We start from the raw sequence: 23412 nt of genomic DNA, 5'->3' as shown, positions 1-23412 counted from the left end.
GTTCCCCGACCAGGGATCAAACCTGTGCCCCCTGCATTGGGAGCACAGAGTCTTAACCACTGGACTGCCAGGGAAGTCCCTAGATTTTTATTTATGGGTAGTTGTAGATCATTCATTGTCATTGCTGTAGGGTATTCCATTGTGGGAATAGAACTCAATTTGTTGGTCCATAATACAGTTAATGGACGTTTCACATTCTTGTGTATGTGTTTGGAGAACATTTTCTTGGGCATCTATCTAGAAGTGGGTCGCGAGCTGTGTGCATAAGCATCTTTAGTAGATATTGACAAAGAGTTTTCCAAAGTGGTTATACTATGTCACATTCCCATTAACAGGGCATGACAGTTCTGGTTGCTTCTTAATCTCACCAACACTCGGTACTGTAATCAAATCTTCTCAACCTCAAATCCGTGCCTCTTGGGGAAGAGCCCAAGATAAGTTTCAGTTACACTCTCCAGTTTTATATACAGAATTGTTTGTATGTGTGCACTTTACTGGAGAGATTACATGGTTTTCTACAGAGTTTCAGAGGGACCCTTGTCCCAGAGAAGAGCAAGGACCACTGCTTCAGGTTTTTGGCTTTCTTATAATGGTACACACAGTGTTTATTTGAGCCAAGATTTCTCTTGGGAAAGCTAAAACTGCTGGGTAGCTGTCTCTATTTTTGAAAAGCACATTATGGAAGGCCTGAGCACTCTGGCATTTTGCTAGTGCTGATGCATGTTGGGTAATGTGTTGGCAATGTTCAAAATTACACGCCCTAAGAAAAAGAGATTACATTTATTGGGATATTCTAGATGCCTGTGCTAATTTGATCTAATAAACACTTACGTGTCTACAAATTGAAAGAGTGAAAAATTGGAACAGGAAAATAGATTTTAGCTGTGGGCGTTATTCTGCTTTGGAAACAACCTCTTGACATCAATAGTGTGTCCTGATGGTTTGCCATGTGATACAGCTGGAAATGGCTAATACAAGCAGCAGAGGATTAGGGGCACAAAATCCTGCATCCTTCTCAACACACTGTTATTCTCTGAGGTAAATGTATGGGCTGATTTTGGAAACTCTCCCCTGTGGAGGCCTCTGTCTCCATCAGCAGGTGTATTTACAACAGATTATGAAAGTAAAGCGGACAAAGATATTGATCAGGTTTTGGGAGGGAAGAATTACAATTTTCAGCTTCCTAGTTGAAACATTTTAATTTTTTTCAGAAGATATTAACTTTCATTGTATTTAGAAAACATTCAGTCAGACTTCTGTCTCAGATCCTGAAGAATTCCTCTTCTTATTTTAATACTATTTGCCTTAGTCAATTTAGGCTGCTATAACAAAATACCGTAGACTGGGGACTTCCCTGGTGGCGCAGTGGTTGAGAATCTGCCTGCCGGTGCAGGGGACACGGGTTCGAGCCCTGGTCTGGGAAGATCCCACATGCCGCGGAGCAACTAAGCCCGTGTGCCACAACTACTGAGCCTGTGCGTCTGGAGCCTGTGCTCCGCAACAAGAGAGGCCGCGACAGTGAGAGGCCCGCGCACCGCGATGAAGAGCGGCCCCCACTTGCCGCAACTAGAGAAAGCCCTCGCACAGAAACGAAGACCCAACACAGCCATTAAAAAAAAAAATACCATAGATTGGGTGGCTTATAAACAATAGAAATTTATTTCTCATAGTTCTGGAGGCTGGGAAGTCCAAGATCAAGGTTGCTGGCAGATTTGGTGATGCTGTCTGCTCACTGTATCCTCGCTTGGTAGAAGCTCTCCAGACTTTCTTTTATAAGGGCACTGATCTCATTCATGAGGATGCAGCCCTCATAACCTTATCACCTCCCAAAGGCCTCCACCTCCAAATACCATCACACTGGGGGTTAGGCTTCAGCATATGAATTTGGGGAGGCACACAGACATTCAGTCTATAGCACTATTCATCCAATCAATCATCTATCCTTCCATCTCTCCATCCGATCATCCAATGCTCGTCAAACACCAATTGAATATATATCACTCTTAAGCATTATAGAAGGAGGCAAATGTTTCTTTTCCTGAAGCAGCTGGAGAAAAAAGGCATACTCACGTGGAACACCTTGAGAATAATACCAAGATAACAATTACAAGCTGCTGTGGTAAGGACTCCAAATGGAGTGAACCTTATGTTTCGAGCACTGATGGGGGGTGAGGTGAATTTCGGAAGGCTTCTTGAAGAAAGTGAGTCTTGAGCTGGGCATAGAAAGTAGTTTAAGCTTTGCACTGCCGGAGATTAGAAGGCAAAGGAGCCTTTGAAGGACAGACGCAGCGACAATGCAGTGGTGAGGATAGCCTGCTGACATCAGGGCACAGAGGCCCCGGCCAGAGCACAGAGGCCATCTCCTTGGCATCCACCTTCTTCTGGCAGCCTTGAGAACCAGGCTCAGGAGCCTGGATTTGTTCCAGTGAGCAAGAGTACATCCCTGCGGAAGAAGAGAGAGGGTGAATCTGGCCTCCTTTCAGTTCCTTGTGCAGTCCGTCTCAGGATGCTTGCTGGGGCCTCTGCCTGAAGTGCTCTGCCCCCCACCCTGCCGAGTCACACGGTTTCCCCCTCTCCTCTCATCTTTTCCCTCAAATGGTACCTTCTCAGTGAGGCCTTCCCTGTCCACCTTATTTAAAATTATAATCAACCCCAAACCACCAACACCCCCTCTTGGCCTTTCCTACTCTCTTTTTATTCATAGCACTTATCACTGTCTAATATACTACATGATTTTCTTCTTTATTTTCTTTAGTGTCTGTTTTGTTTGTTTATTGTGTTTACACCTATTAGAATGTAAGCTCTCAGGAGAGCAGAGACTTTTGTCTATTGTCGCTCACTACTGTGCCCCCAGAGCCTGGAACGGTGACAGATACATAGGAGGTGCTCAAGAAGTATTTGTTGACCTATGTGATTTTAAAATTTCTAATAGCTGCATCGAAAAAATAAATAAATAAACAGGTGAAATTAGTTCTTGTTAATCCTCTCGGGTAGCAATGGGGGAGCTACAGCATTATTGACATACAATACACTGCACATACTTAAAGTATAGAGGTTAAGATTTGACATATGTATACACCTGTGAGACCATCCCCACAATCAAAGGTCTTTGTGCCCCTTTGTAATTATATATGTTTAATAGTATATTTTGTTCAACCCAATTTATCAAAAATAGTCATTTTTACGTGTATTCAATATGAAATTGTTAATGAGGTGTTTAACTTTTTTTTTATACCAAGTTTTCAAATTCCAGTGTGTTTTACACTGTGTGTAAAGAAATATTTGTTGAATAAATGAGTGAATGAACTGGCATGGAAGTCATTTGAGGATGGGCTGGACTGGTCCTTGCCTGGGATCAGGAGGGAGAGCCACGGAAAAGATCTGGCTGGTCGTTGAACCCATCATCAGCTTCTACCTGGTTTGTAAGACTCTCAAGTGGTTACTGGGTCAAAATGTCTTCCAGAGACCTTCTTTACACCAACTGAGCAGTGGCTCATGGAGGAGAGATCTAAGTAAGAGCTTGAGCTCTGAATGCACAAACCCGAGGTTAAATTCTGTTTCCCCTGGCGTGCAAAGCTGTGTGACCTTTGAACAAGCTTCTCAACCTCTCTGTGCTTCAGAACTCATCTGTAAAATGAAACATACAATTAGCAATTTACTGAGTTGTTGTGAGAATTAAATTAAACTATTTAATTAAAACCATCAGCCTAGTGTCTGACAAATGGTGTTCAATAATTATAATTAAGAGGCTGGGAAGTTTCATGATCAAGAGTATTGGCCTTTGAATGTCTGAATTGCAATCCTGCTGCCACTTAGCAGTTGTGAGACCTTGAGCAGACGATAATTATTTCACCTCTCTATGTCTCAGCTTCTCCATCTGAAAAGGTGGCTGTGAAGATTAATGAACCAATACATGTAAAGTGCACAGAACAAGGCCTGAACGGGGTAAACACTCTCTGTCAGCTGTTGTCGTTATTGTTTGTTATTATTATTCCTGCAAGGCTTTGCCTAATTTCTCAGCCAGTACCATCCCCATCTTCCCTATTTCTCCCTACATGGATGATTCTGTTGCAGGAAGGGGGACCCTTTCCAGGGCCCGAGAGTGGGCTCTTGTCTAATGCTCCAAAATGAATTGTCCAAGGAGACACACGTGCTGACAAAGCAAGAGACTTTTTTAGGAAGGGGCGCCTGGGCGGAGAGCAGGAGGGTAAAGGAACCCAGGAGAACTGCTCTGCCACGTTGACTTGCAGTCTCAGGTTTTATGGTAATGGGGTTAGTTTCCGGGTAGTCTCTGGCCAATCATCTTGCTTGGCCCCTAGTCTGACTCAGGGTCCTGCCTGGTGGCGTGCGAATCTCTCAGCCAAGATGGATTCCAGCAAGAGGACTCTGGGAAGTTGGTCCTCTCCTCCCTCTTTTGGCCCCTCCCGAATTCACCTAGTTAGTTTTCAGTGACCACCATGTTCCTTATCAGGACCTCCTGTTGTGAGACAACTGAGGCAAGCGGGGTCTGGCCAAGGCAGGTGGTTTCAGTCAACAGTTCCCTAACAACTCCAGGCCTTTCCCATGCTAAGTGCTGCTGGCCTGTTCCAAAAACGTTGTCACCGTTGTCTGCCCCTCCCTCCAGCTTCGCCCATGTGATGATGCAATCAGAACCCCGTGCTGGGGCTTCCCTGGTGGTGTAGTGGTTAAGAATCCGCCTGCCAATGCAGGGGACATGGGTTCGAGCCCTGGTCCAGGAAGATCCCACATGCCTTGGAGCAACTAAGCCTGTGCGCCACAACTAGTGAGCCCATGCGCCACAACTACTGAAGCCCATGCGCCTAGACCCCACGTGCCTAGAGCCCGTGCTCAGCAACAAGAGAAGCCACCGCAATGAGAAGCCCGCGCACCACAACGAAGAGTAGCCCCCGCTCACTGCAACCAGAGAAAGCCTGCGCACAGCAACGAAGACCCAGCGCAGCCGAAAATAAAACAAATAAATAAATAAATATATTTAAAAAAAAAGAACCCCTGTTGACCCCAGGCTCCAAGTGCTTAGACATGAGAACAGATAAACAGAGGAAGAAAGCCATTTGCCTAAGTAGAGCTTCCTGCCCTCCTCCCCCATAGGGTAGATTAAATTTCTTTTCTTCCAAACTGGAAATATAGATCAAAAGTTAAGCTTGGTCCTCCTGTTTTGCTTGTGGCCCAAGCATAGTCCTTTCCAAGAGCTGTAAAAGTCATTGAGTTCTAGAGGGGCCGGGTGGCCTGCTCCAGCTCCCCACAGTGAGGAAGGCGAGATTCCCATGAACAGCAGAGGAGACACTGAGAGGGAAAGGTCACTGTCGAGAAGCGGGATCGAAGAAAGGCCAGGCCACCTGTTCTTACTGCAGAGACTGGGGTCAATATGGGGAATAAGATGGCAAAAGGGCTTCCCAGATGGGACAGACTTCAGGATGTGCGGTCTTTGCCTCAGAGAACAAGGGTCAGGAGAAGAGCAAGACATCTGGAGCATCAAAGTTGACATTAGTGATGTGTTTGCCACCAAGCCAGCCCGTCTCTGAGAGCCCTGGCCCACTCGTTAGGGGGAGAATTGAGAAGGCAGATTTCAGATGTTTTTACTGAGCCTGCCGAAGCTCTTAGGCTACAAAATAAGGCCATGTGATAACCGAGTTGGTTGCTGGTTTTCAGCAAGTCTGCTTTAAAAAGTCAAACATAAATCTTCATGCCAGGGTGTCTGATTCTAGGAATTTACCCAAAGGAGATTAATCAAAAATGTGGGCATGGATTTATGGGTAAGAAGTGGTTGTATAAATGACGGGGCATTCATCATGATCCCAGAACTTTTCAGCTACATCCATTAACTGAGTGCATCCTGTTTGCCACGTGTCATTTTGGTTAATTCTTACAATACCCCTGTGAGATGAGTACCATTATTCCAAATCTAAAGATAAGAGAACACAAATATTGAGCAACTTGACTGTAGTCACACAGCTATCAAGTTTCCGAGACCATTTTGAATCCGTTCTTTGGTCATTTAAAAGCCACCCTGGGGACTTCCCTGGTGGTGCAATGGTTAAGAATCCGCCTGCCAATGCAGGGGACGGGGTTCGAGCCCTGGTCCGGGAACATCCTACATGCTGCCGAGAAACTAAGCCCGTGTGCCACAACTACGGAGCCTGCGCTCTAGAGCCCATGAGCCACAACTACTGAGCCCGCGAGCCACAACTACTGAAGCCTGTGCGCCTAGAGCCTGTGCTCCGCAACAAGAGAAGCCACCGCAATGAGAAGCCCGCAATGAAGAGTAGCCCCCGCTCTCCGCAACTAGAGAAAGCCCGTGTGCAGCAACAAAGACCCAACGCAGCCAAAAATAAATAAATGAATAAATAAATTTATTTTTAAAAAAAAGCCCCCCTGCATCCCTTCTTCTGTGGTTCTATACCAGCCCTTTTCAGACTTTTACATTCTTGAAAATTACTGAGAACCTCAAGTAGCTTTGGCTCAACTGACTCCATCTCTTTGTATTTTCCATATTAGGAATTGAAACTGAGGATTTTTAACAATATCTATTAATTCACCTAAAATAACAATAATAACCCTATGACAAGTTAACATTTTTTATGGAAAAAAAGTGGTTTCTAAAGCAAACACATGAGTGAGTGGCATTGACTTTCATTTTTGCATATCTCTTTCACATCTGGCTTGAGAGAAGACAGCTGGCTTCTCATATCTGTGTTGGCATTCAATCTGTTGTGATATGTTGTTTTGTCCCTGAACTGGGGACTTACTCTGATGTCTTGTCATGATTTCTTCAGACAAGACAGGCCTCCCTGGACAATGTTCTAAATAGTAATAATCACTGGACTGTTTCTACAATAGCCAAATCTGAGACACAAAACTCTCATGGTACCTTTGGTCATGTCAAATAAATTTAGACATTCCCGCCCTCCCCTACTTATTCCCTGAAGCTTGAAGACTTGAGATTTTTATGTCTCTAACAATAGTTCTTTCCTGGGTTTATCAGAAGCTTTCTCTAATCTTATAAAAGAATACAGTTGGCTCTCCGTATTCGCAGATTCAACCAGCCACAGATCGTGTATTATGTTTATGATCGTGGTTGGTTGAATCTGCGGATGCGGAACCTGTGGATACAGAGGGCCGGCTCTGGGACTTGAGAATTCGCGAATTTGGGTATCTGCTGTGGGTCCTAGAACCAGTGCCCTAAGAACACTGAAGGACAACTGTAATCGTTTTTATAAACTTAGCTAAGATGCTACCTGCTTGGACGTAAGACACCAAAGACTGTCAGTAAATGAGAACGTAAAAAGGGTGGGGCTTCCCTGGTGGCGCAGTGGTTGAGAATCTGCCTGCCAGTGCAGGGGACACAGGTTCGAGCCCTGGTCTGGGAAGATCCCACATGCCGCGGAGCAACTGGGCCTGTGAGCCACAATTACTGAGCCTGCGCGTCTGGAGCCTGTGCTCCGCAACAAGAGAGACCGCGACAGTGAGAGGCCTGCGCACCGCGATGAAGAGTGGCCCCCGCTTGCCACAACTAGAGAAAGCCCTCGCACAGAAACGAAGACCCAACACAGCCATAAATAAATAAATAAATTTTTTTTAAAAAAGGTGAAGTGTTTCATTCTTCTTCATCACGGTGCTCTTTACATATTGTTTGGCTTCCATTTACTCACACAGAGCCCTCTGTGGTGGTCACTTCTCACTCTGGTTTTGGCTTTAGAGTTCTGAACACACCTCCTATCTAAGAGCGTTCCTGATTTAGGAGGGCTTTGGCAGCTGGTCTCTGACACCATTGAGTTGCTGGAATGATTGCTGTTGGTGCAGTCCTCACTGTGTTTAGGACCCCATTGAATGAGAATCCCTGGGCTTCAGCTGGGGTGACATTTCAACTGGGCTACTAAGCTGGCATCTATCAAGAACAATCTTGGAAGCCCCACCCCACTTCCATCATATCCCTTCCATAAGACATGTGCTGTACAAAGACCTTATCCTTGAGAAAGGAGGGAGGGATGGTGGAGAGATGCCCATCTCACAATGTGTCCTTGAGTTGAAGGTTAACGGGGAAGGAGAAACAGGTTACTGTTGTTGATGGGGCTCCTTGTGCAGGTCATGGTTTTCCGGGTAGCTCTGCCCTCACCCGAGAGCTGTTCTTCACCTTTTCCCGAGCCAATCCATGAGTCAGACTGGAGTTCTCAGTTTCTTAAGCAATTGTCCTTATGTTCCCAGGAGTTGCCGTGGCTGTTGGTGCAGACCTTGGCAGTGACAGAGCAGACACCAATTAACCAAATCTGCTGGGCTCACACGCTTCTTCAAGTCATCTGCTGGTGATTTCTGGCAGAACCAAAGTGTTTGTAAAAACAAGCAAACACAGAGCCCTGAATAACTAAATTGTCTGGCTGACTACCAATTTCTTCCCCTCCATTCTTGGTCCTAAAGATTTTTGCAACAAAAATGGGCTGTTCTTCCCATTTAAGGGGTGGCTCTTCAACCTGCTTGTGGTTTTATCTCTTTCTGATGCCCTTTACCTGTGGGCACAATGCCACGCTGAGGAGTCCAGGGAGAGGTCTCTGTATGCCGGTCTCGGATGTACTCTGCCCTTGCGAGGCGGCCTGACTTGGTTCTTCACGACGGGAGTTCCATCTCTCACCCCCTTTGTATAAATGCATCTCTGGTGTGTGGTGGGAAGCAGGGCAGTTGTTGCTGGTGAGGATCTGTGGAGGCCAAAGTAGGTGACTTGAAAACAAGGAAGTTAATAATAGCGTAGGAAACCTGCTATAAACTGAATGTTTGTGTCCCCCTCCAATTCATATATTGAAATCCTAACCCCCAATGTGATAGTATTAGATGATGGAGCCTTTGGGAGATGATTAGGTCATGAGGACAGAGTCCTCATGAATGAGGTCGGTGCTCTTATAGACAGACCCAGAGGGCTCCCTTATCTCTTCCACCATGTGAAGATACAGTAAGGAATGGCCATCTATGAACCAGGAACTTGGTCCTCACCAGACACCAAATCTGCCAGCGTCTTGATCTTGGACTTCCCAACCTCTAGAACTGCAAGAAATAAATTTCTGTTGTTTATAAAGCACCCAGTCTCTGTTTTTTTTTTTTTTTTTTGTTATAGCAGCCCAAATGGACTAAGACAAAAATCTAAGTACAAAAGATCTTTTTAGAATTCAGGACATTGTGTGCCAAATAATTAACAAGTTCAAGGTCACACAGCTGAGATGATATCCAACATTTATTGTGAACTTACTATGTGCCAGCAATCTATGCCAACAGGTCCTAGGCATGCAAAAATAATAATTACAGTAGTGACAGCCGCAGTAATAGCAGCAACAACATTTATTGAGAACTGACAACATGCCAGCCACTGTTCAAAGTAACTTATGTGAATCATCTCACTTCATCTTTCCAGTACATCTGTGAGATAGTTACTGTCATCCCATTTATACACAAGTAAACTGAGGACAGAGAGCTTAAGTAACTGAACACAGCTAGTGAGTGGCAGAGCCATGACTTGATCCAGGTAGGCTGGCTTGAGTCCATGATCTTGCAGCTTAGAGTCCGATGGGTGACACAAAGTGGTAAATGCATGAAGCTGGTACAGTGGAGTTAGTGGCAGGTGAAAGGTAAACAGAGAGTTCTGGGACACTGAGAAGGTCACCTAACCCAGTTGTTTATGGTAATCTGGGCATAATTCCTGGCGGAAGATCATGAGGCCAAGAGATGTTGAGTTGGAACAACGAGATTAAGCAACTCACTCGCTCGGTGTCAATCAGTTTCAGAGAGGCGGTGCTGGGGTGGGACCCACATGTGCTTTGCGGGGAATGATCCCATGGATCCATCCATAGGTTTCTACTGAATAAATTCTATGTGCTGAGCTCTGATGGAGGCATAAGTAGAGGTTTAAAAAAGTCAGCATGCAAATTGTGTGGTATGTGAATTGTATCTCAATAAAGCTGCTTTCTTTTTTTCTTAAGCCAGCATACACCTAGTTGATTCTATTAAATTCAACTTTTTTAAAAATAAAAGAAATGAAGGATCCTTGGAGAAATGGCAGATCCTAGGGCTGTGGCAGAGACAATAGACAGTGAGCCTGGAGAATCTTCTAGTGCCAGAAATGAAGAAAGTGCTCAAGAAACAGAAGGATGAAGGCATGTCAAAAGGACACAGGAGCCCCCAACGACCACAGATGGAACAATTTGAGTAAGAAAATAAATAATGTAGTATTGGATTATAACCCAAAGCATAAAGTGAATATATATAAGCCCATACTGATATAAAGAAAAGATAGAATAAATAAATAATAGGGGAGAAAGAGGCAAATATTCCTTAGAGAAGAATTTTAAAAATTTATGTGGATACCTCCCTCCAGGAAGTAGTGTTTACTCCCTACCATCTCCTCTTGAGAATGGACTGAACTTAGTGACTCTCTTCCAAAGAACAGAGCAGGGAAAGGGGGAAATATAACTTTACAGTGGAGAAAGCTGGCAGGAACCACCTTAACCAAGGAACCAAGTTAATATCAGCAGGGATAAGTCAGGTGCCCCCCAAGGTGATGTGATGAGAAGGGCACTTTCCTATGTTGTACTCTTCCCCCAAACCCACAGCCCCCATCTAAAAATGAAAAAAAATTCACACAGATCCAGATTGAGAGACATTCTACTAAATACCTGACCAGTATCCTTCCAAACTGTCAAGGTCATGAAAAAGAAGGAAAAACTGAGACACTGTCACAGACCAAAGACCAAGGAGACTTGATGACTAAGTGTAATGTGGTATCTTCTGTGGGATCCTGGAACAGAAAAAGTACATTAGTTTACAAACTGGTGAAGTCGAATAAAGTCTTAAGTTTTATAAATAGTCATGTACCAGTGTCAATCTCCGGGTTTTGAGAAATGTACGATGGCAATGCAGGATGCTAGTCCACAATGAATGAATCAAAACTGGAAAGAATCATCAACAGAGGAATGGATAAACAAACCATGGTACAACCATACAATGGAATACCACTCAGCAATCAAAAGGGACTGACTGCAGCATGGATGAACCTCAAGAACGTCATGCCAAGCAAAAGAAGCCAGATAAAGGTGGAATCATACATACTGCATGATTCCATTTTTAAAAAAATTCTAGAACAATCTATAGTGACAAAAAACTGATCAGTAGTTGTCTTGGGCCAGAAAGTGGGCAGGAGTTGCCTGGGGAGGGGCAAGAGAGAACTTTCTGGGGTGATGGGAATGTTTTGTATCTTGATTGTGGCAATGGTTACACAGGTGCTTACAGTGTGTCAAAAACTTCCCAAATCGTGCATTTAAAATTGTTTCTTTGGGTGTAAATTATACCTCAGTAAAGTTGACTAAGAAGTGTGATGATAGTTAATTTTATGTGTCTGCTTGGCTAGGCCACCATACCCAGATATTCGATCAAACACTATTCTAGATGCTTCTGTAGAGGTATTTTTTTTAGATGAGTTTAACATTTAAATTAGACTTTGAATAAAGCAGATTACCCTCCATAATGTGAGTAGACCTCATCCAATCAGTTAAAGGCCTTAATAGAAAAACACTGAGGTCCCCCAAGGAAGACGGAATTCTGCTAGCAGACGGCCTTCCGACCTGAACTGCAGCACTTCCCTGGGTTTCCAGCCAGCCAGCCTGCCCTGCAGATTTTGGAGTCGCCAAGCCTCTACAATTGCCTGAGCCAGTTCCCTAAATTAATCTCTCTCTCACTGCCCCCCTGCCCCCCGCCACACACACACGCATACATCCTATCGGTTCTGTTTCTCTGGAGAACCCTGACTAATACAAGAAGAAAAGTAAGCCTGTATGATAACTCTTCCCTGAGAATCTTAGGGCCTTGTTGGAGAACAAAGAACAATATGACCATAGAATTAATTATTAAAATAGTTTCTGTAACTACAAAATCAGTGTGAGATGAATCTTTGCCAAATGACTGAGAGCTATTGTGAGATCTTGGTTGACTGTGGACCTTGAGTTACTCCAATTTGGTTGCAAGATGATGCCAGAATGCATGGCCTGACTTCTGACTCAGGTTTTCAAATGAACCTAAAGTGGTTTTTGTGGATGTACCTGTACTGCCATTAAGTTAAGCCTCGCAGAGATGACATACAAGCTGCCATGTTAGTAATCCTTGGAGAAATATATGCCCTTTGTCTCTGTGTCGAGGCGTCCCTGCTCTTCTGGGAGAACCAGGCAGTGTAAACATGTCACAAAGAGAAGCTTGAAGTCGTGTCTCTTTTTTTTTTTTTTTTTTGGCTGCCCTGCTCGGCTTGCGGGATCTTAGTCCCTGACCAGAGATCAAACCCGGGCCACGAAAGTGAAAGCGCCAAGTCCTAACCACTGGGCCACCAGGGAACTCCCTAAGTTGTCTCTTCTTTCTGCTTTGACCTTGATCTCTGGGAACTCCTGTGTTGACCTAGCGTATCTGATTCCTTGGAGAAGCTTGCTGGGCCCTGTTTTGTGGCTCTTCCTACAGATACTTGCATTCCTGCAATCGGTTTTTCATCCCCTTCTAACTTGTGTAATATTTATAGTTGTCATTTTCTGACCCTCCACCATGCAGAGTCTCCTGGCTCTGAGATATTTGCAAGTATCATTGGCAAATGAGATTAGGTAACCCCACCTCTGTACTGGCATTTACATTTCACATGATAAGGGTTCCAATTTCAGAGAGAAACCTTTCTATTGTGTTTGGTGTGGCACCAAATTTCTTTAGGTAACAGGGAATTTTGCTGGAAATCTTAATGCTAAAAAGTTAAGTTGGGTTCTGAGGACAGTAGGAACTAAAACACTTGAGTGTATATCACATATTGATAACGTGATCTTGCTTACAGATATTTAACAACTTGGCGTATTTAACTACTTTTCCATTGTAGTAAATGTTTCCTTTTAAAATTATCTTGTATCTCACAGGGCAAATCCTACCCCTTCAGGGGCCCATTCCCACCTATGTGGAATCCAATTGCCTACCTAGATCATAACAACCTTTGGAGGACGATGGATGACATGGGACGAGAGGTAAAGCTTCCTAAAGCTTCTTTGATGACATTTGTATTCTCCATAATAAGTTTAGTCCTTAAGAGGAAGAAGGTGAAGCATGTCAACAGTGCCTAGCACATTGTGTAGCACAGTAACTTGCAGTAAAGATTTGTGAGATGAGTAAGTGAACTTGTTTCTGACCTCTAAAAGAATGAGATGTCCAACAGGCTGCAATTTGCATACTACTGATGAGGGGGGAGAAGATCTTCTATCATTCAGCTTTCCTGGGAGGATGTTTCTAATTTAGAATATCCTCAGGACATAGCAAGTAAGACTTCTGGGTCTTTGAGTCACCACCATGCCCAAGCCTGCAGCTCCCGAGTAAACACACACAGAGCTTGACCTGAAACTCCAGTTTAGACATGATCTGGTACATCTGTCTGATCTTTGTTAAGGAGTTGATTTTTTTAAAAAATTATTATTTATTTATTTTTGGCTGCGCCAGGTCTTAGTTGTGGCACGAGGGATCTACGTTGCCACGTGTGGGATCTTCAGTTGTGGCATTTGGGATCTTTGAGTCGCAGCATGAGAAATCTTTAGTTGCGGCATGCGAACTCTTAGTTGCGGCATGTGGGATCTAGTTCCCTGAGCAGGGATCGAACCCGGGCCCCCTGCAGTGGGAGCGTGGAGTCTTAGCCATTGGACCAGCAGGGAAGTCCCAAGGAGTTGAATTTCTGAATTGTTCTCTCTAAATTATAATAGTAACTTAGTAGTTGATATTTGGAAACAGCCTGATTACAACATAGCCTCCATTTATAGCACAGGAAAGGTTATCAAAAATGAAATATGGATTGAGCGAATAGGAAATCTACACAGACAACATGGATTGTGCAGTAAAAAAAACCACTATTGGGGGAATTTGGAAAACTTGCATTTTCCTTCTTTAAGTTAGAGTTTTGAATACTATTGAAATAGTTATTTAAAATGGAAAATTACACTTGCTTTTCCCCTCTGAATCGTCATCTGAATGTAGATTCCCAGTGATGCCCCATGGAAGGCGCCCCTTGCAGAACAGTGGGACCACATGACGATGAAGGAGCTGCTGGACAAGATCTGCTGGACGGAGTAAGACTCGCCGTTAGGCACAGGCATTGACTGTGACTCTCTTTCAGGTTTATTTAGCAATTCCGTTCAGCAGCTATGAAACAAGTAGCCGCTTTGTGTCTATAACCACACCATTTGTCCAGGTGGAGTGCTGAAAAATATTGGAACCATGTCCTGCCCTAAAGATGTCTATACATCAAACCTACTTCTTTGGAATAGTTTTGCATCACAAAGGTGGTATTACCCCCTAAAGTCCTTAGGACAGACCACGTTGTGCCACTTCCCTTATTTAGAACAGCTTAAAGATCTCACTTATCAAGCTGTCGATGTAGGGATACTTGTATACTCCTCACTGGTGGTCAAGTATGGAGAGAGTGCATCAGCACATGCATTTCAAACACCTATGGGATGGAGTGGAACTCTTCAAAGCTTTGAAGAAGAACTTCTAGAGAAGTTCTCTGGATAATTCACAACTGTCCAGGAAACATGGATGACTGGACTGACTGCTCCCCATTAGGGAGAAACGTGTAGCATTGAAAGAAAGTGTTCAAGAGTCAAGTATTAAATTACGGTTGGCAGAGTTGGGAACTATACATGGGCTGTGGAAGCTGTATAGACAGACAGCGTGGAAAGGCCTCCCTGCTCTTGGACAGCAGGGAGAAAGGAAAGGATGATAAGGGTTCCACCTCAAGCACATGGTGAATTTGTGGTAAGCAAAGTCAGAAAATGGCATTGCTATGAGACTGTTTGCCCATGCTAAACAGCATTAGTTGGGAATGTGGCTCTGGGGTTGATGTCTTCATTCTCTAGGCATTGGGGGGGGGGGGGAAGTTGGAGCATTGTCAAGTAAAAGTAAAAAGATTTTAAAGATATCTAAATCTAAGATATGGAAATAACCAAAAAACATAAAATGTACATACTTCGTCATACATAAATTCAACTTCTTAGAATTTAGCTTAAAGAAGGAGAGAGAAAAGAAGAGAGGGAGAAAGGGAGCCAGAAAGGGAGGGAGGGAGATTCAAAGCATTATTTTTAAAAGGAAAATCTAAATGTCCCATAATAGAAGACTGGTTAAATTAATTATGGTGTGTCCGAAAACTGGAATACTCTAAAATCTTTAAAAATCGTGTTGAAGAAGAATATTTAATGGCTTGAAGAACATCATACTGTTAAACAGATAGAAAAGCAGGCTGTCGTCAAGTATGTACAGCGTGATATATCATCTCGTTTCTAAAAAGAAAACGGTACATGCCCTGCAAGCAACGGATATCCATCAGAATGTTTTTTAACATCTAATATTACAATGCAAACAGTTATCCACGTCATTAAAATTCTTCATCAAACATCATATTTCATGGTTGCAGACTATTCCATGGGAAGTGAATACCATAATGTGTTTATCTATTATCATTTGACGTTTTAGTTACTTCCAGTTTTTGATCATTATCGTTATTATTATATAATACTCTATGATTAACATGTGCCTCTCCTACGTCTTCAGCCTTTGAAAGCAACCAATTTTGAAAGAGTAAAACCCTTTTATTGTCATGAAATCAATGCCTATTATTAATTACATCCTTTTTAACACTTACCTGATGCTATTTACCACTCTGTTTTAGAATGTAGTTTGTAATACAACTTATTTTGTTTGTAATAAAATTGCAGTATTTACTTTTAAATTTTATACATGAGATTTTCAAAATATAGTGAGTATTTTTTACCTGCATTTGTTTTATAACTCCTGTTATAAAAAGCTTTTAATAAATTCATTAGGTCTTCTCTCTCCGGAGAGCTTTGAAGCTCATTGAAGATAGGACTAATTATATTTCTTTGGTCTCACAGAGATCTGAGTTTTTCTGCCATAGTCCTTGGCCTAACCCTCCCCTTAGTGAATATTCTAGGTTGTTGGCTGACAAAATAAAGCATTCTGAGATGTTAGGAATATATGAACACAAAGTAATTTTTAAATTTTTCCTAAGCAAGATAAGCATGATATCATTTCCTGGTTTTAAAGGAAGTAATCCCCAGAATATCCAACCTACCGTGGTTCAAACTAAAGCATAATCATATATTCAAAGACTAATGTTGATTATTCTTTCTGTTATCATTTATAAAGTGGTTTTCAGAAACAGATTAAATTTATGATGTAGTCACAGCTATGTAAATACACTTTTTAAAACCTATAACTAGAAAAAGAAGTGCACCAAAATGAGTCTAGGGGTTATCTTTTGGGGGGCAGAAATGTGGAAGATACTCATTCTCTCATCTTTTTATTTTATGAATTTTCCAAATTTTATATAATATGTGTATATTTTTCATGTAGAAAACATAATAACGTTTGTCTTTTAAAGAGTCAACAGGGCAAGGAACACGAAAATATTATTGCACTAGCTTCCTTGGCCTTCCATCCCTCAGATATTTTTCTTCTCATTTCTTTTCTCAGTAAAGCTCTTAGAGTAAATCAAATAAAGGATTAGGAATGGCCTGGCCCTCCAGAGACAAATTACTTTTAGATCTCCCTTGATTTCAAACCAGGGTTATTTCTTTCTCACCAAACTGGCAACAGTAACAACTAGAATCACAGCTCTATTTTTATATTTAATATCGGTTATCTAGCTAGGGCACCATTAGGTTTTAGTTATTTATGACTCCCTTATACCATCCGAATTCACCTATACAATAAAGAGCAAAGAAAACGGGACATCAGGAAGCAGCAAAGGATGTTTTCACTTTGAAGTAATATTTTAAACCAATCTTTGGATATTTGTTTTAGATAGAAGCCAAAAATTGCCTCTGCAAAGAAAGCATGAGTCAGCAATTTCCATCCCTTCAGTTATCATGAGGAATCTTGCAAAACTAACTTGAAGTCACTTCAACATATATATTACACTATTTGCAGGCTTAATGATGGGGACTGTCACAAAAGTGCTACCAGGTGATTATGGTTGCACACGTTGTCACAAGTAACTGGTATGTGTGTTAGGTGTGATTCTACAAACTTCCAGAGTCAAGGTACACTAGGGTAGAGAGGTGTCCCTTGGTCAATATTTGTCCCTTCAAGGTTGTCAACTGACTAATTTTAAAGCATTTTGAGGTATTAAAAGCATGAAGTTTGAATCAGGTATGATGTGGTTTGCACTTGTACCATTTAGTGAGCTGTGCACTACGTATTATTAACTTTCCTGAGACTCAGTGTTTGGGTTTGTGAACTGGGGAAAAATAATGACTGTCATTTTTGTGACAAATCGATAAGACAATGGGTTTTAAAAACCATGGAGTGTGAAAGAGTTCAATAAATGGAAGACAGTATTATTTATTCCACCCATTGTCAGCACTACCAGGTGGAAAATTCTGCCTCAGGTATAACCAGATTAACAACATGCAAACTTTATGTCAGAGTCAAAAGCGGGATTGGTCCTAATTAAAGATATCCCAGAGTACACATTACTACTGGTGAATTTTAGGATCTGTTAGATTTCACTGAGCTGTTGGAATTGCAGGAGATCATTCACTTTCTGGTGTGGCTCCAGATAGGACATAACCTCTCATCATTTACCTGCCAACCTCAAGCAAAAGTTTGTCTATCTATACTCTATTAATCACTTTTTCCCCTCATCCATTCTTTGAGCTGGTCTTCCATTAGACAGTAAAATAACTGACTAGATAACTGTGACTAATTCTGTACTTGGTACAGCACCTAGCATATCCTTTGAGCATTATGGATCATTTAAAAATAATGTTTAGGGAGTTTCCTGGTGGCCTAGTGGTTAGGATTCCAGGCTTTCACACTGCCGTGGCCCGGGTTTAATCCGGTTGGGGAACTGAGATCCCGCAAGCTGTGTGGCATGGCCAAAATAAAGAAAGAAAGAAAAGAAAAGTAATGTTTAATTGACATTTCTCATCAACCATGTATTCATTCAGTCATCTAACAAGTAATTTATTAAGTGCTTACTATGTGCCAGTCACTATTTTATTAAAGAGGACACGATGGTGAGCAAGAAAGTTAAGATCCCTGTTTCACTGGTTGATATTCTAGTGGGGGAGACAGCAATAAAAAATAATAAAACCAATAATTAAGATAATTTAAGACAGTGAAAATAGTTTTAAAGCTACCACACTATGGTAAAATGATAGAGAATGCCAGGGTGCTGGGAATATAGAAGCTGGTGCTCATTTTTATAGACGTATAAGAGTTCATCTTTCTGAGGGGACATTAGAATAAGTAGAGAAGGTACAGGATGAGATAGGAAAGGTAAGCATGGGCTGGATCACTTAGGACTTTGGAGGCCATGGTAAAAGATCTGAATCTTATTCTGGTTTTGATAGGATGCCACTGGAAAGTTTTAAGCGAGGGAATGACATGACTTGATTTACACTATAGAAAGAGCACCACGGAGGGGAGGGCAATAAAAAGCTTTTGGCTTCAAGTGTGGTAAATAGATATTCAGTGAGGACAAGTGGAACGAGAGAGACCAGTCTGGAGGAAATAATTCTAATCATCCCGGCAAGAGATGATGCCAGTTTGGTGGTAATGAAGGTGGAGTGATGTGGTGAGAGACAACAGGACTTCCTGATGGATTGGATGGTGGGAGAGTGAGTGATGGAAAGAGAGAAATTAAGGTTGATTTCTGGAGTGTTGGCCTTAGCAAGTGGGTGAATGGTGATGCCTTTTACTGAGATGGGGATGCCTAGGAGAGTAGCAAGTGATGACAGCATAGCAAATGGAATACACGCTGATTCTGAGCTAGGTCTTTTGATTAAGGGGAAAATATGTTTCCTATTCCCCAAATCTCTGATGTCATGTTTTATAATATTAGATTCTAGTGACAATTTTCTGCAACTTGCTAAATTGTGCTCCACTTAGCCAAGTAAGTTTACTGCTTGAATAATTTCCAGAGACTGAAGAAGATACTCCCCTGCATTTGCCAGCTTTGCTCTTGTTTCTTCCTGAGCAGGTCTTCGAAGCAGCTTGCTACTCTCTTTGTGAACCTGTGTGTCACCGCAGAGACCCATGAGGTCTCCGCTCTCTGGTTCCTGTGGTATGTGAAGCAGTGTGGGGGCAGTGCCAGGATCATGTCAACAACCAATGGAGGGCAGGTACCCATTCATACCCCGACCGTTCAAACAGAAAACCACCACTGCCTAAATGAAAGATTGGCATCAACCTTCAATCATGAAAGGTTGGAGCAGGAGGCAGGCTTGTGGCTTTTAGAGCTTAATCATAGCAGCTCAAAGTGACTTTTGAAAGGGACAGTCTGTTGTTAGGTACCCAGTGTGACAACCCAGTGGCCAATGTCATTTTAAAATTAGGCTTGTCTCCTTTTTTATGTACTTTTGCAACTTTCCATTTGGATATACATCCGATGATTATTTGGTAAGTTTGTAAGAGACCAGCTGACGAACATAACTTGAGTACTTCTTGGAAAGCTGAACAAAAAAAGTCAGAAACGTATTTTCAGTTTAAAACACACGCACCACATGGAATTCATTCATTCATTCATTCATTCAGTGCCTATTTCCTGAGCCCCAGCCTTGTATAATGCGCTATGCTGGGCACAGTAGGAAATGGATTAGAGTTCTTAGATAATCTCCTCGACAGTCATTTTCCTTTCCTTCCCTTCCTCTTCCTGCCCCCTCCTCCGCCTCATCACCCTCTTTCTTCTCCTTCTCCCCCTCCCTTCTCTTTCCCTTTCTCCGTGACCTTCTTCCTAGACCTATTTGAAATAGTCCTTTTAAAAATTAACTGAACTGAAAATTTAGGAGAAGACAGTCAGCGCAACTGTGTGCGCAATCACGCAGAACATTTGGAAGCTTCTGCAGGTGGGTGCAGTGAGGTGAAATGGCCTCAGCGGCCACAGAAACAGCAGGCACCTGACCCAGGGTGAGACAGACAGACTGCAACAGGGAGTAAGCTGGCCTGGGGATGGGTGGGCCAGCAAGATTCTGAGACTGAGCAACAAGGAGACAGGAAACAGGCCTAGGTGTGCTCAGGCAAGTGGTGGCCCAGCAACTCAACCAAAGGATGCAGGTAGGACACAGGGCAGGGGTCTCGGCCAGGCAGGTGGGACATGGGAGTCAGGCTGAGGATGTCCAGCTGAGTTTGGAGCCTGGGAGTCCATCAGAACATAGCCTGGAAGGCTCGAAAACCTGTAATTTTGTTGAAAGCCAGCAATCATTGGTTAGAAAACAATGGTGAAAGACACTACCCACAACGGCCGTGTGAAATTGTATACCTCACACAGTAAAGATATGTGAGGAAAACTAGCAACTTAGCAATTTATATCCATTCCTATATTTCCTACCCACCTCTTGGGTCCTTTTTTCTTTCCAGGAGAGGAAATTTGTGGGTGGATCTGGTCAAGTGAGTGAGCGGATAATGGACCTCCTTGGGGACCGAGTGAAGCTGGAGAGGCCTGTGATCCACGTTGACCAGACAGGAGAAAGTGTCCTTGTGGAGACCCTAAACCACGAGGTGTACGAGGTAACCAAGAGCCTTAAACCAGGGAGAAGAGACCAGAGTCCCATAGATAACCAGAGCTTAAGTAAAGCCAAGAATATTCTAGACTTCGTAGACAATGCCTTTGCCAAAAGCGAAAAAGCTACCTCTATCTGAAAGAAAGGAGAACAGAACCATAATATTTGGGGGTGAGGGGGGAGATTTACAAAACACGTATTATCAACCCTCTGTATTGGGCTCCTACATAATTAGAAAATCAAAGAAAATATTTATTTGATAAATATCAAGTGCCTCGTATGTGCCAGGCATTATTCTAGGAGTTGGGAACATAGCGGTGAACAAAACAGATAAAATTGTCTGCCTTCATGTGGCTTACATTCTAGTAAAGGAGAAAAGTTGTAATCAGATATATAGTTAAAATATAGACTATGCCAAACAGTAATGAGTACTGTGGAAAAAACCAAGCAGGGAAGGGGGAGAGAGTGTGCCAGAAGGTGAGGTGGGACGATTGGTTCATGCAATTTTCAATAAGGTCATCAAGGAAGACCTCACTCAGAAGGTGATGTTTGAGCACAGAACCCAAGGAGATGAGGGATTGAGCCATGTGGCTCTCTGGGGAATAGTTTTTCAGGTAGACTGAAACAGCCAGTGCAAAGGCCCTGAGGTAAGAGCAAGCCTGGCATGTTGAAGTAACAGCAAGGTAGTCAAAATGGTGGAATTAAGAGGATTGAGGGGAAGAGTAACAGAAGATGAGATCAGAGATGTGACAGGGGTTCCTTTCATGTATGACCTTGAAAGTGACTGTAAGGAACTTAGCTTTGACTCCAAGTGTGATGGGAAGTCATTGGAGGTTTTGAGCTAGGGAGCAACAAGAGCTCATTTTGATTCTAACAAGTTTGATTCTTCTAGTTTCTCTTTTAAGGAGAGATTGAGTGGGGGACGAGGGTAAATGAGGGAGAAACATTAGAAAAAGAGCAAAAACAACCCACCAGCCATGTTTAACCATGCCGTTTTTCTTCCAGGCTAAGTATGTGGTTAGCGCTATTCCTCCTGTTCTGGGCATGAAGATTCATTTCAATCCCCCTCTGCCAATGATGAGAAACCAGCTGATCACTCGTGTGCCTTTGGGTTCAGTCATCAAGTGCATAGTTTATTATAAAGAGCCCTTCTGGAGGAATAAGGGTGAGTACTTTTCTTTGCTTAAAAGGTCCAAGAAACTTGGTGCAAAGTCAGCATTTGTGTGTAACTGTTTTTCTTAGAATTCGGACGTAAAACGTTCATGCAGTTTCTAAGGTCAGTTCCATCGAGTAAAGTACATTGGCACACACTCATGCAATTAAGTTCCCTTAGAATATGATCAACTCTTTTCATAATTCAGTATAAAGTTTACTAATCCTTTCACAAAATCTTGTGAAAATAGGTTATTAACATTTTCTGCTACAGGTTTTTAAAGTATGAGTTTATAGAGCCGTTCACAACGGTGGGGATTCTGAAAATTTCCAGGCAATTTCTCACTAGTGTCAAGATTCTACTATATGAAATTAAATTCATTTATGCATTCATATATATTCAATAAGTGTGTGGCTCTACTGGATAGAACATTACAGGGATGCCCACTAAAGTACTAGATTCTGCAACGATGGAAATGTTCCAGAGCGGCTCTGTCCAGGACAGCAGCCACTAGCCACGTGTGTGGGTATCAAACACTTGAAATGTAGCTAGTGAGACTGAGGACCTGAATTTTTCAATTTTATTTCATTTTAATTGCTTTAAAGTCAAATATAAAAAGCCACACATGGCTATTTCATTTTAATAGCTTTAAATTCCAATGTAAAAAAGCCACGCATGGCTACTGTATTGGACAGCACAATGCTAGAGTCTTATCACATCGACTCTCATCACAGCTCCTTTTCTTCCAAGAGGACTCCACGTAAGAACCCTCAGTACCTGGGACTGAGGGCAAAGGGAAGGATGGACTGAAATGAGGAGCTAGATTGCAGAAGGGAGAGGAAGGATGTGCTGGAGGCAAAGGGGGAAAAGTTTCGTATTCTTACCTTAGGGCAGCTCTTCCTGTATCTACCCCTTTCCACCACATTGCAGCCTCCTGATTCTCCCCCTTTGCAGGAAATTCTGTTTAGGACTATTATTGGATTGGTGCATCAGTTGAACAAGTAATCTATCTTTCACAAAGGACGGTGCAGTGACCCACCATGGAGAGCTTGCTGGTGCTAAGCTGCTTCCTCTCGTGGTCCAGGCCACGCGTTTTAGACAGCTGGTTGCTGGCAGTGGATAAGGTTTAGGACTGTGGAACGGAGATTTTTTTTCCTCTTAATGACTCAGAATGCCTTTACTTATGGAGAGAATCTCTAGCTTTCCATTCCTGTCTGCAGACCTTTATCTTAGGTCTGCAGTGTGCCAGGCAAGTTCATTGTTAGGTACTAGTATCAAAAAGAAAACCCAAGATGCAAACTATTATATACAGAATGAGTAAACAACAAGGTCCTACTGTATAGCACAGGGAACTATATTCAGTATTCCGTGACAGACCATAATGGAAAAGAATATGAAAAAGAATAGATATATATGTATAACTGAATCACTGTGCTGTATGGCAGAAATTAACCCAACATTGTAAATCAACTACACTTCAATAAAATAAATTAAAAAAAAAAAAGAAAACCCAAGTTCTTCATCCTCAAGAAGAGGCTGGGTCTGACTCGGTCCTTATTGGTAATGAGCCTTGAGTTACACTTTAAAAAATGACTGTAGACGTGAGAGCCTCTTCAAAGCATTTTTAGTTTCTTTTGAGAAATTGAATGTGTTTCCTCAGCCAACCACTACTGAGCACCT

The 23412-nt window shown here is 42.5% G+C and overlaps 1 protein-coding gene across 1 annotated transcript in view; it reads left to right on the top strand.

Annotated features, from left to right (window-relative positions):
- MAOB (monoamine oxidase B) overlaps window positions 1–23412 on the top strand; it is a 110601-nt gene that overhangs the window by 68876 nt on the left and 18313 nt on the right. The window contains exons 4-8 of the mRNA XM_068532572.1: window positions 12936–13040; window positions 14035–14126; window positions 19061–19202; window positions 20437–20586; window positions 21585–21744. Of these exons, the coding sequence (XP_068388673.1) occupies window positions 12936–13040; window positions 14035–14126; window positions 19061–19202; window positions 20437–20586; window positions 21585–21744 (649 nt within the window). The remainder of the gene's footprint in view (window positions 1–12935; window positions 13041–14034; window positions 14127–19060; window positions 19203–20436; window positions 20587–21584; window positions 21745–23412) is intronic.

This window comes from Eschrichtius robustus, chromosome X, assembly GCF_028021215.1.
Source record: "Eschrichtius robustus isolate mEscRob2 chromosome X, mEscRob2.pri, whole genome shotgun sequence".
In the NCBI taxonomy this organism is placed as follows: domain Eukaryota; kingdom Metazoa; phylum Chordata; class Mammalia; order Artiodactyla; family Eschrichtiidae; genus Eschrichtius; species Eschrichtius robustus.
The sequence above is the reverse complement of the archived record's forward strand: the minus strand, read 5'-3'. Positions and strand labels throughout refer to the sequence as shown.